Genomic DNA, 12,375 nt, shown 5'->3' with positions numbered 1-12,375 from the left:
TACAAAATATTCTACATCTATTTTTACCTGCTCGTCAGGACATCGGTTTCTCCAACAGGGTAGAGAAATACCATTCATTTTTTTGAATTCCTCTGTCAAGCTTCATGCCTGCATTCCATCTCAGCTTCTTGAATCCAACACGATCTATCATCGGAATGTAAGTCTGGTTCAACAGTGATCCAAAGCAGAAGAAATGATCAAGCCAGAAAAGTCCTCCCGGCCTCAAAACTCTATAAATGTCATAAAGATTGAATTCAAGCATTGTGTCGGGTATCCAATTACTTAAAACATGCATAGAATGAACAATATCAAGGGTGTTTTCGAAGAATGGAAGCCTTTGTGAAACACTGAGGTGGATTGGAATCAATCCTCTTGATGCAATAAAGCTATTGAATGGACCATCAAGATTCATTGTGCTTGTAATGATAGTAATATTTCTCTCTTTCATTCTTGCTGCAAATGTTCCTGTGCCACCTCCTATGTCAAGTCCAATACGAATACTTCCCTGAGGTTTTACTTTAAGTACTTGATCAATTCCATAATCAAGTCCTCCATTATCAAACATCCATCTTTTCTTTTCCCTTCCTTGTAAATCGAAACAATCTTTGCAGTCATAGTAACCTGGTGCATTTTTTCTATCAATCAAGCATTTGTAATTTTTGCAGGTATATGGATCCCATATAATGCTGTTGTCTGGTGGAGTTGACCAAAGACTTTCTGGTAATGGGTTTGGCTCCACGTAGTTAGCCGGTGACTTAACGCGACATCGCCGGCGAGGAAGAGGCTCACATCCTCTTAACATCAACCGTTGAGCAAAAACATCATCTACAGGACATTCTCCACCAATCTCATAACTCATGTACTTAGTCAACTCTTCTTGATATCTCAGGCAACCTGCACCCAACGGCGGATAGACCTCATCAGAGCCAGTTCTGGGAGAGTAACCAAGTGGAAGTTTATGAGGGGCTATTGCTAACATAACCTCATCAGAAAAACCATCAATAATTGTTTCACAGAGGGAAAAATTGTTCTTTTTTTTCTGTAAAGATTACATTGTTTTAATATACAAACTGCTTCTAACTATCCACTAATTACGGCTCTAATTACTCCTAAAGTTCCACCTAACATGATTTTTACTTTTACTGTGTGTACAGGTTAGTTGACAGGGAAATGATGAACTATGATTCTGATCCCTACTTTTTCTCTTCATCCGACACTCCCCCTCAAGTTGAGTAGTGGGATCTCCAATACTTAACTTGTTCAATACGTTATGAAAGGAATTTCCATTAACTGCTTTTGTCAAAATATCTGCCAACTGGTCTTCAGATCGAACAAACGGCAATTCCACAATTCCTGCTTCTAGTTTTTCTTTGATGAAGTGTCTATCAATTTCAACGTGCTTGGTCCTATCATGTTGAACAGGATTTTCTGAAATGCTGATCGCAGCTCTATTATCACACATAATTTTACTTGCTCCAGATGGAGGAAAACCAATCTCACTTAACAATTTCCTTAGCCAAAGAATTTCAGTTAGACCACGAGCTATTCCTCGAAACTCTGCCTCTGCACTAGACAATGCTACAACTTTCTGTTTCTTACTTCTCCATGTGACTAAGTTTCCGCCAACAAACGTGAAGTAGCCTGAAGTAGATCTGCGATCAATATGACTACCTGCCCAGTCTGCATCAGTATAACCTTGTATATCCAAGTGCCCATTCCGTTTAAACAGAATTCCTTGACTAGACGTGCCCTTTAAGTACTTGATGATTCTTAACACTGCATTCATATGATCAGTTTGAGGTCTGTGCATGAACTGACTTACTACTCCAACTGCATATGCTATGTCTGGTCGAGTGTGTGAAAGATAAATTAATTTTCCAACTAGTCGTTGATACTTTTCTTTATCAACCGATTCTGCTCCTTCTACTATCTGAAGTCCATGATTTGTTGCAATAGGCGTGTCAGCTGGCTTGCAGTCAACCATTCCTATTTCTGCCAAGAAATCCAGAGTATACTTCTTTTGACATATAAAAATTCCACTTGTTGATCTCAATACTTCAATTCCAAGGAAGTACTTCAGTGCTCCTAAGTCTTTCATTTCGAATTCAGTGAATAAGTTCCTTCTCAGTTTTGACATTTCTTCATCATCATTTCCTGTAATAATCATATCATCAACGTAGATAATTAAACAAGTAATAAGATTACCCCTTTGCTTAAGGAATAATGTATGATCTGAATTACTTTGTTTAAAATCATATTTCTTCATTACAATTGTAAATCTTCCAAACCAAGCTCTTGGAGACTGTTTAAGACCATAAAGTGATTTCTTCAAACGACAGACTTCTCCAGTTTTAAATCCATTTGTGAACCCTGGTGGTGCTTCCATATAAACTTCTTCTTTTAGATCTCCGTGTAAAAAGGCATTTTTTACATCGAATTGATGGAGTGGCCATCCTTTATTAGCTGCTATCGAGAATAATACTCTGATCGTATCAATTTTAGCTACTGGAGAGAAGGTTTCTGAATAGTCTATACCATACGTCTGTGTATATCCTTTTGCTACTAACCGAGCTTTATACCTTTCAACAGTCCCATCCAGTTTGTGTTTGATCGTGAAAACCCAACGACAACCCACTGATTTCTTTCCATCTGGTAACTGACATTTTTCCCATGTGTCATTTTTAATTAGAGCATCCATCTCCGTCTTCATTGCCTGATTCCAATTTTTTGATTTTAACGCAAGCTCTATAGTATGAGGAACTTCTTCTGAATATAGAGCTATAGTGAAGGCTCTGGCCCTTTTTGATAAGCTCCCCCTGACCACATTTGTCACTGGATATTTCGTTCCTCGTGCTTCTTTTTCTGGAGAATATCTTTTAGGTGGAACTCCTCTGTTACTTCTGGGTGGTAGGACATACTGTCCAACATTCTCTTCCTGTTCTACAGAGGTCTCCAAATTATCACAGTTAGGCAGTTCAATAACAGGAGTTTCTGGAGCATCAGAATCTCTTACCTCAGGTATCAGGAAGGAAGGAAGACTTTCTTCAGTGGTATTGAGTTCCGTAGACTGTATAAATGCTTCAGATGGCCCGGTGGTACTGTTAACTGGTTCTGATGGAACGTTGTCCTGAACATTGTCCTGACTTGGAAACCAACTCAGTGTGTCTTTAAGTTCTCTCTCCCCCTGACCACTGGGATGGGTATTATAGTAATACTCAGTTTCAAGGAAGTCACAATTCATTGTAGTAAATACTCGACAGGTTTTTGGGTCGTAACATCTATAACCCTTCTGATTGACCCCATATCCCACAAACACACATTTAACAGCACAAGGATCAAATTTTGTTCGGTCAACTTTGGGTATATGAACAAAAACAGAACACCCAAATATTCGAGGTTGAATTGTAAGAGTTGAGGGAATTGAGGTAAATTGAGCAAGCATTTGTATTGGTGTCTGAAGTTTTAAAACTTTAGTGGGAAGCCTGTTTAAAAGATAGACTGCTGTGGCAATAGCTTCAGGCCAAAAAAATCTAGGGACACTAGACTCAATTAACATGGCACGAGTCATTTCAAGAAGAATGCGATTTTTCCTTTCTGCCACACCATTTTGTTCGGGTGTGTGAGGACAAGTTGTTTGATGGACAAGTCCTTTTTGGTGAGAAAATTGCTTCATGGATTCATTTATGTATTCACCCCCATTATCAGATCGTAAAATCTTAATTGATTGATTGAACTGAGTTTGGATCATAGTATAAAACAGAATAAATTTATCAACAACTTCAAATTTATTTTTCAAAAAATACACCCATGTCATACGAGTGCAGTCATCAACAAAGAGTAAAAAATATCTAAAACCTTGACCTCCTAAGACAGGAGCTAGACCCCACACATCAGAATGAACCAAAGAAAAAGGAGACTCCATATGGGTATTACTCGGTTTAAAAGTTTGTCTATGACTTTTTGCCAAAACACATGTCTCACACTTAAACATATTATTTGACTTAAATATATTTGGAAATAACAGACTTAAATAACCTATGGATGGATGTCCCAGTCGTCGGTGCCAAAGCCAAGCTTCCCGTTCAGTAGTTCCGTGAGCCAGCATTACATTACCGTGTTGGGCCACTTCATCCACATAATACAATCCATGATGCTCAGTGCCACATCCAATAATCTTCCCGCTCCTGATATCCTGTAAAATACAAAAGGTAGGATGCATTAGTACAGTACAATTTAATTCCTTTGTCACATGACTAATCGACAACAATTTATGAGACAATGAGGGAACATAAAGACAATTTGATATTTTTAATGTCGGTGAAATTTCAACAGATCCTGCTCCTTCTACGGTTGCAGTGCTCCCATTTGCAGTTTGGACATGGGTTTTTTTTGGTTTTAATGGTGCTATTATGTCAGCCGCCTCAAAAGTCATTGTATCAGTAGCACCACAGTCAAAAATCCAGCGATTATCTTTTCTTGTCTGTTTATTATTATTTTCAAAAGATTTGGGGCATTTCTCATACTTTCCTTGGGGTTTTATGTTAAATGACCCCATTCTTTTTCCTTCACCTTCTAGGGTTCCATCTGCCCTTTCATTTTGTGCCGCCACCATCCCCATCGCTCCTCTCTCATTCTGACCTCCTCTGCTGTCGCCACCGCTGCTGGCAGCCTCTAGGTTACCCACGGCGGCGGCTGCTTTGCTGGTCTTTGTGCCCTTGTTTCGGTGATTCTCGTTCCACCATTCTGGATAGCCAATTAATTCGAAGCATTGATCTTTTGTGTGTTTGCTCATCCCACAATAAGAGCACTTGAGTCTCGATTTATCTGGACGGGATGATGAACCATCGTTTCTTGGTTCTGACCGCCGCTGGCCACGCGCGACGAGTCCTACACCAGTTGCTTCACTTGCTTCTTTCTTCCCGATGATGACAAATCCGTCGCCTATGCCCTGTGATAGCGATTCTCTGTTAGCTGGTCCCATGATGTTCAATCGGGCGGCTTCTTTCCGAACAGAGGCGTAGGCGGCTTCAGCTGAGGGAAGATGCTCCGATCTGAGGATTTCCCTTTTGATCTGATCATACAGGTGATCTATTCCATTTAAGAATTGAAATAGTTTTTGTTCTTGTTTGACTTTGTTGTATGTCGCGATATCTGTTGAGCATGTCATCGGATTAGGCTCCCTGCGATCGATCTCCCCCCATATTCCTTGCATGGTGAGCCAGAATTCTTCTAGTGTTGATGATCCCTGTTTCATGCTGTTTGCTCTGGTATGTAGATCAAATATCTGTAATTTATCTTTCCCACTGCTATATGTGATAACAAGAGCATTCCACAAATCTTTAGCTGTGGAATACTCTGTTAAGTTGTTTGCTAGTTGTGGTTCCATGTTCTGAATTAACCATGAGAACACAATCAAATCTTCTTGTTCCCACTTTTCAAAATGTGGATCTCCAGCGGATGGAGGTGTAGCAGCTTCAGTGATGTGGTTTAACAATTTTTTTGATTTTCCCCCAATAGCTACTTTCATCATACGTGACCATATTGCATAATTTTGGCTATTTAATTTGACATTGATGGTGAGGTTATCTGAAATGGTTTGTTTCTGGTTTTGGGTATTAATCAGGTTTGCAATTCTTGTCAGGTCTTCGTCGTTGAGACCCGAGGTATGAACACTATCATCAGACATGATGATATTTGGTTATTTCAGGTAAGTCAGAAGGTAGGTGATGAGCTAAATGTGTTCAGTCAGTTCTGACTGAAAAACACCAGCTCTGATACCATGTTTCACAGAGGGAAAAATTGTTCTTTTTTTTCTGTAAAGATTACATTATTTTAATATACAAACTGCTTCTAACTATCCACTAATTACGGCTCTAATTACTCCTAAAGTTCCACCTAACATGATTTTTACTTTTACTGTGTGTACAGGTTAGTTGACAGGGAAATGATGAACTATGATTCTGATCCCTACTTTTTCTCTTCATCCGACAATAATGAATTTATCATTATTATGATCCGAGTCCTTGACAGGTTGCTTACTTAGTTCCATAAGAAGCGCCTGTACAAGCAAGTTGGTGGAGTTAAGCTTATGGTGCAACTCATCAAGCAATAAATAACTTGTAGCAAGTTGTTGTTTAGTGGAGTTGAGCTCTTGGAGAAGATGATTGGAATCCCAGATAGGGAAAGGGACGTGATTAGTGTAGGAAGGTAGTTTCAGGCTCAAAGAAGGGCCAGCAAAGATATAGATAGTTAAAAGATTGGTTAATATTAGAAGAACAAGCATCTTGAGCTTGTACTTGGCGTGGAGTTGTTGATTTTGTGAATGCCTTTTCTGGTAATCATCGGCTCCACTTCCCATTTTTCACTTTCTGTCTCTTCCACTTTAGAAGTAGTATATAGTATTTGAAAGAAGATAGAAAGTAGAAGAAAGGAAGGGAATAAGAGGAGAAAGAAAGATTGCATGTTCTTGTAGAAGCTTTGGTGAGTGTGAATCGCCGGCCAGTTTGGACTTTCAGGAATTTAGCAATTAGTATATATTGAAGATGACAATTTCAATTCTTATTACCACTCACTCCGGATCTTGGCTCGCTTCTCATTAATGAGAAAGGGATTCATGTTTACCAATAAGCCTAGAGATTTGCTTCAAGCTATTATTTTATCAAGTGACATATACAAGTGTGCAATAATTAAAATTATTTCTTTTTATCCGAATAATAATAATAATAATAAAATAGTTAGTTTGACGTTGCTATTTGTAATAACAAAAATTAGAAACCTAGTAACTCAGTGGCAATGAGCACTTGCCGGGTTGATCAATATGACTTAAGTCATGGGTCCGTCTTATGCAGAGCAATAAGCATCGTCACATTTCATTTTTGCATTTGCCTACAAGTCCTCGGGAGAGCGGAACGCTCTACCATTTTCTGGCTTGATAATTTTTTCTCATTTGGATAACAATTGAATCGGACTTGATAGGTTACATTGGCTTCAAGAAGCTAATGAGGAATGGAGGCCTGAAGCTTCACAGGGCAATTCATAAAAATGAATGGTATTTCTCTGCACTGTTGGAGAAACCAATGACCTGAGCATATGCTTCATGTTCACTACATAGAAAAGAATTCCAATTTCTCATTTCATTCTTCAATACAATCCAAGATGTGACAACTGAATCAGGGCAAACGAAACAAACCAAAGTTTCAAAAGTAAAAATGAACTGAATTGAATAGTCAGCTTTTGAGCTTATTTTTCAGGCATTTTTTTTTATCTAGTTTTATGGTTCTTGGATTCTTGGATTCAAAGGGGTCAGTATCCTTTATTACATTTCTTAAGTTCTTGGATTCTTTAAAATAAAAAGATCGAGAGATGGATTGTTTATTAAAGGGTTAGTAACTTTTGTATTCCTGATTGCTGATCTGAATTTGTTTTGATGATGAGTTTCGGTAAGTGGTTATGAACGGATTGTTTCGATAGTATGCTCTGCATGTAACTTATTCTCCTTGATCTTTCACAATGGTTGAGTTATATTATAAATGTGGACTTCATTAACAAAGGGGTTTCTTGTATTGTCGCTTCTTACTGTTTGGTTCCTTTATTGCATCATTGTGGTTATGACCTTTTAACGCATTTGTTTCTGCTAAGTCCTGAGGTAGTTTGATTTATGCGTTCCTCTGCTGTTTTAGGAATTGCTTTCTACTGGTTGAGCATCTGTTTCTGGCTATCCTGGTTTTGTTCTGCAATTAGCTTTACTTTCTTATCGTATTATATATTATTTGGTACATCTTTGCTGCAAATTTAGTTGGCTGCAGCTAACTATATAGGTTAGTTAATAATTTCCCAGGTTCAACTATAAGTCACCTAATCTTTGAACTTAGTTGCTATTTATATTATTTAGTATAAATTTTTAAATTTAATTAAATATATGTATGATAATTGTGTGAAATACATAAAAAGAAAAATAGAGAGTAAAAAGATAATAAGAAAGAAAATGAGAATGAGATGAAAGTATGTTGGTGGTTGTAATATTAGCAAAATATTATATAATAATTGTAAATATGGATAAACCTAGGCATGGCCATATTACGGTTACGGTAACCGGAACCGTCGGTTCGAACCGGCCCGGAACTGTAACCGGAACCGATGAGAACCGGAACGGGGACGAACCGGAACCGGAAAATTCCGGTTCGGTTTCGGTTCCAGAAAATTAGGAACCAGAACCGGCAGTTCCAGAGAACCGGTTGGAACCGGACTGGAACCGTCGGTTCTCCGGCCGGTTAGAACCGCCGGTTCGAATCGGCTATTCTAGCCGTTGTAAACTGTCAGATCTGGTTTTTTTTTTTTAAAATTTTGTTGTGAAATCTCTTAATTACCCCTCCCAACAGCCATGAACGGCTACATAACGGCTAGTTTTAAGGGTATTTTTGGAAAAATGAATTTTTGAATTTATTATAAATACCTCATTTTATTTACAAATTCATTACAAAAAAATCTCAACTCTCTCTACTTACTCTCTCTACAATATACTACACTCTCTACTTACTCTCTCTACAATATACTACACTCTACTCTATATTATTCATTTATTCTTCTCTACTCTACAATCTCTCTTATTAAGTAATTATTCTCTCTAATTTTTTTTATTCAATTTTCCAAATTATATTTTATTATCATATAATGGCAAGTGGAGGAAACTCAAATTCGGATAAGGACAAGGGAAAGATTGGAGAATCATCTATCCCTACAAACGACATCTATGATATGATTCCCGACCAATTTAATTTTGAGGGTTATCCAAATGAAAATTTGCAAATTCCAACTCAAGAATCTGAAATCAATGAGCAATTACAAGAAGATGAAGAGCAAGAGCAAGAGCAACGAGCACAAATTTTTGCAAGAGCAAGACAAAGTTCCGACGTATTCGCCATTCATTTCACAAAAAAATTCAAAGGTGAGAAAATGTACGATGTAATTTGCAATTATTGTGGAAAATCTTATAAATTTAAACAAGCGGGCGGCTATGGATCATTTTGGAAGCATTTGGAGACAAAACATCCAACAAAAATAGGAGTTGATCGGTCTCAAACACAAATTTCCGGGTAAGCTTCTAACCTTTCTTTATTTAAATATTCTGAAAAAATACAAAAAAAAAAAATAGCAAAAATGATTTCTATGGAACATTTATCTTTTAGTTTTGGTGAAAAAGTAGGTTTTAATAATTATTGTCAAAAAGCTTTAAATCTTTCTGCTAAAAGAGTACCAAGAAATACTGTAAAACGAACTATTATTTCTTTATATAATAAAGGAAAAAAAGAGTTAGAGCTTTTATTTTCTCAAATGAAAATTCGTGTTTCAATTTGTTGTGATGTTTGGAGTGATCATTGGCAAATGCATTCTTATATGGGTATTACATGTCATTGGATTGATGATGATTGGAAAATTCAAAAAAGAATTATTGGTTTTCGTGTTTTTGATGATAAACATACTGCAAATAATATTTATAGAGTTATTGTTTCAATTTGTTGTGATGTTTGGGGTGATCATTGGCCAATGCATTTTTATATGGGTATTACATGTCATTGGATTGATGATGATTGGAAAATTCAAAAAAGAATTATTGGTTTTCGTGTTTTTGATGATAAACATACTGCAAATAATATTTATAGAGTTATTGTTTCAATTTTAGATGAATATAAGTTGACAAAAAAAATTTTTTCAATTTCATTTGATAATGCTTCTGCAAATACTAGATCAATTATTGAACTTAAAAAAATTTGTGAACCAAATATTGGTGGAAAATTTTTTCATATAAGATGTGCATGCCATGTTTTAAATTTATGTGTACAAGATGGTTTAAAAATTCTTGAATATTTTATTTCTCCAATTAAAAAAGCTATTTCATATTTATGGACACATCCCCAAGTGATGAAAAGTTGGGCTAAATTTTGTAAAGAAAATAATAAAAGACCAAAACGTTTTCCAAGGGATGTCCCAACTCGTTGGAATTCAACATATAAATTACCAAACGAGTCTTTTTCTTATAAAGAATTATTATGTTTTTTTGTTACTAATAATATTGAGGATATTAATTTATATCCACAAAATTGGGAGATTTGTGCAAAAATTTTAGATATTTTAAAAATTTTTAATGATGCTACCTATAAATTTAGTGGGGTTTATTATCCCACATCTCATTTATTTTTACCTATGTGTATTAATATTGTTCCTACACTCCAAGAATTTCAAAATGATGATTTATTAAAAGATTATATTTTTTCAATGAAAAAAAAATGGTTATCTTATTTTAAAAATATACCACCCCTTTATCTTGTTGCTATTGTATTTGATCCTAGATGTAGAATGGATGTTTTATGTGATTATTTGACTATTTTTTATAATGTATTAAATCTTGATGTAGAAGATAATGTTAATATAAATGTAGTAATGCATGAAGTTAAACAAAATATTATGCAATTATATAATGAATTTGTTCAAGTTTCTAGTTCATCTACTTCTACTTCTACTTCTTTTCAATCTAATATTCAACAATTTCCAACACAAAGGGTAAGTGGTGTTGGTGTTGCTCAACAAGTTTTACTACAAAGACAAAAAAGAACAAGGGAATCCAATTCTATTTCTGAATTTGATAATTATCTAACAACTTCTTTTGAGTTTGGTGATGATTATGCAGATACTGATTTTCCAATTTTAAATTGGTGGAGTCGTCACGCAAATACTTTTCCAATTCTTTCTTTACTTGCAAAACAAATTTTAGCAGCTCTGGTCTCCACTGTTGCGGTTGAACAAGCTTTTAGTCAAGGAGAAAACATACTTGATGAAACACGATCTCGTATGACACCCGATTCATTAGAAGCACAATCATGCGTTGATGATTGGACCAAGGCTGAACTAAGAGCCCAAGAAAATCCAAAAGAAAATGAAGATTTATATGATTTATACGATGGGTCCTAAACGGGAACATCAACCGGTGGTGCAAATAGCGATTAAGGTAAAAGAGGTGAAATTGGTATAAGGTAAGTAAGAACTACGTGGACTTTGATTCCTCTAAACCCGAAAAGGATACGTAGGCAACTTAATTTTTTTTTTTAAACAAAAAAAAAAGTTCAAGCCCATTTTTTTTTAAAAAATTATGTTCAAACTTTAAAAAAAAAAAAAATCAGTTGAAATTTTTTTTAAAAAAAAATAATTATGTTCAACAGTTCAAGTCTTTAAAAAAAAATTTTAATTGAAGTATTTGTTAATTTTTTAGGTGTATTTTTTAATTTTTTATGTTCAAATAATTTTTTTTTAAACCGGTCTTCAAAATTTAAAATTTAAAATTATGCGATTCGCCGAAAAACCGATCGGAACCATCGGTTTTGTAACCGGAACCGGAACCGGACGGTTCCAAACCGGACCTTTTCGGTTTGGTTCCGGTTCCAGTTTTTTTGAAACCGGAACCGCTGGTTCCGGAACCGTGGCCATACTTAGATAAACCAATCTCAAGAACCTTTTTGAAATTTATTCTAATAATAAATAAATAAATAAAAAGAAAAACTTTTGAACATCCCCTCCTTAAAATTGATTTGGACCATGTTTTCAATATCCCACAATTAAAGCAATGGTCCTAAGAATAGAAAACCATGACTTGTCTTTTGTTTCTTGTCAATTGCCAACTTGTGTTTTGATAATGATCACTCAGTAATTACTTCTTGTTGTGGAGATATAGAGAGAGAAAATATTACACACATAAATATATATTGATATTATGACTATATGCTTATAGTCCAATATGTCAGCCTCGTGGACATGGAGTTGAACATTGGAATCGGCGGCGGTGGGTAGGAGGTCGAAGAGATGGGAAGCGTCGGAGGAAGGATAAATGGACGCGTGGATGGTGGTGTAGCCATTTTGTATGAGGGTTCGAACCAGCCATGAGCCTATGAAGCCGTTGGCTCCAGTGACGCACACTGCCTCTTTCTTTTGCTCCGACATCTGGTTCACTGTTTTGTCTTTTTCTCTTATCCCAAAGCAAGTGCAGGATAGTCACTGTCATATGTATGCAGGTATAAATAATATAATATACCAAAACATCCCGAAACTTTAGGAGTTTTGGTAATTACAATTGAGGATAAAACTGCAAATTAAAAGTATATCCATACATTTTTAGATAATCACTTGACACTAATAAAATTTCAAAAATAAAAATTTTAAAAAGATTGTGTTAGTCTATTTGAATAGATTAAATTTTAAAAATTTTAAAATAAATGTACTAATAAATAAACTTCTATTACTTATCAAAAAAATTCCAAACACAGCATAAAAATTAAATTAATAAGATAGTTTTTTTCAATTACATATGACATATTTTGTTTTATAACA

The 12,375-nt window shown here is 35.5% G+C and overlaps 2 protein-coding genes and 1 long non-coding RNA gene across 4 annotated transcripts; 1 reads left to right on the top strand and 2 right to left on the bottom strand.

Moving 5' to 3' along the window:
* Positions 1 to 34: 34 nt before the first annotated feature.
* On the bottom strand, positions 35 to 6,628 carry LOC149494489 (putative methyltransferase At1g29790). The gene is made up of 4 exons (XM_089725212.1): positions 6,036 to 6,628; positions 1,982 to 1,992; positions 1,883 to 1,914; positions 35 to 1,030 (listed from the first exon to the last, which is right to left on the bottom strand). Exons 1-4 carry the CDS (start codon positions 6,356 to 6,358, stop codon positions 35 to 37), a joined length of 1,362 nt encoding a protein of 453 aa, XP_089581338.1. The 5' UTR covers positions 6,359 to 6,628.
* LOC149494490 (uncharacterized) lies at positions 4,140 to 5,686 on the bottom strand. The gene is made up of 2 exons (XM_089725211.1): positions 4,570 to 5,686; positions 4,140 to 4,192 (listed from the first exon to the last, which is right to left on the bottom strand). Exons 1-2 carry the CDS (start codon positions 5,684 to 5,686, stop codon positions 4,155 to 4,157), a joined length of 1,155 nt encoding a protein of 384 aa, XP_089581337.1. The 3' UTR covers positions 4,140 to 4,154.
* LOC119371266 (uncharacterized) lies at positions 4,946 to 6,737 on the top strand. Of its 2 annotated transcripts, none has more exons than XR_016322203.1 (2): positions 4,946 to 5,083; positions 5,642 to 6,737. It is a non-coding gene; the product is annotated as an uncharacterized LOC119371266 (long non-coding RNA). The 2 variants fall into 2 exon arrangements; XR_016322202.1 differs by lacking the exon at positions 4,946 to 5,083 and adding an exon at positions 5,131 to 5,267.
* The last annotated feature ends 5,638 nt before the right edge of the window (positions 6,738 to 12,375 follow it).

Source organism: Jatropha curcas, chromosome 8, assembly GCF_041381405.1.
Source record: "Jatropha curcas cultivar XTBG-Jc1 chromosome 8, XTBG_Jcur_1.0, whole genome shotgun sequence".
In the NCBI taxonomy this organism is placed as follows: Eukaryota; Viridiplantae; Streptophyta; class Magnoliopsida; order Malpighiales; family Euphorbiaceae; genus Jatropha; species Jatropha curcas.
The sequence above is the reverse complement of the archived record's forward strand: the minus strand, read 5'-3'. Positions and strand labels throughout refer to the sequence as shown.

What these genes read in the sequence shown, in the direction of transcription:
- LOC149494490 (XM_089725211.1), bottom strand. Translation starts at nt 5,686, where the DNA reads ATGTCTGATGATAGTGTTCATACCTCGGGTCTCAACGACGAAGACCTG. An exon ending in GGCAGATGGAACCCTAGAAG is followed by an intron (nt 4,193 to 4,569) that starts GTGAAGGAAAAA and finishes TGTATTTTACAG; the next exon opens with GATATCAGGAGCGGGAAGAT.
- LOC149494489 (XM_089725212.1), bottom strand. Translation starts at nt 6,358, where the DNA reads ATGGGAAGTGGAGCCGATGATTACCAGAAAAGGCATTCACAAAATCAA. An exon ending in AAGAAAAGTATCAACGACTA is followed by an intron (nt 1,031 to 1,882) that starts GTTGGAAAATTA and finishes CAGAAAAAAAAG; the next exon opens with AACAATTTTTCCCTCTGTGA.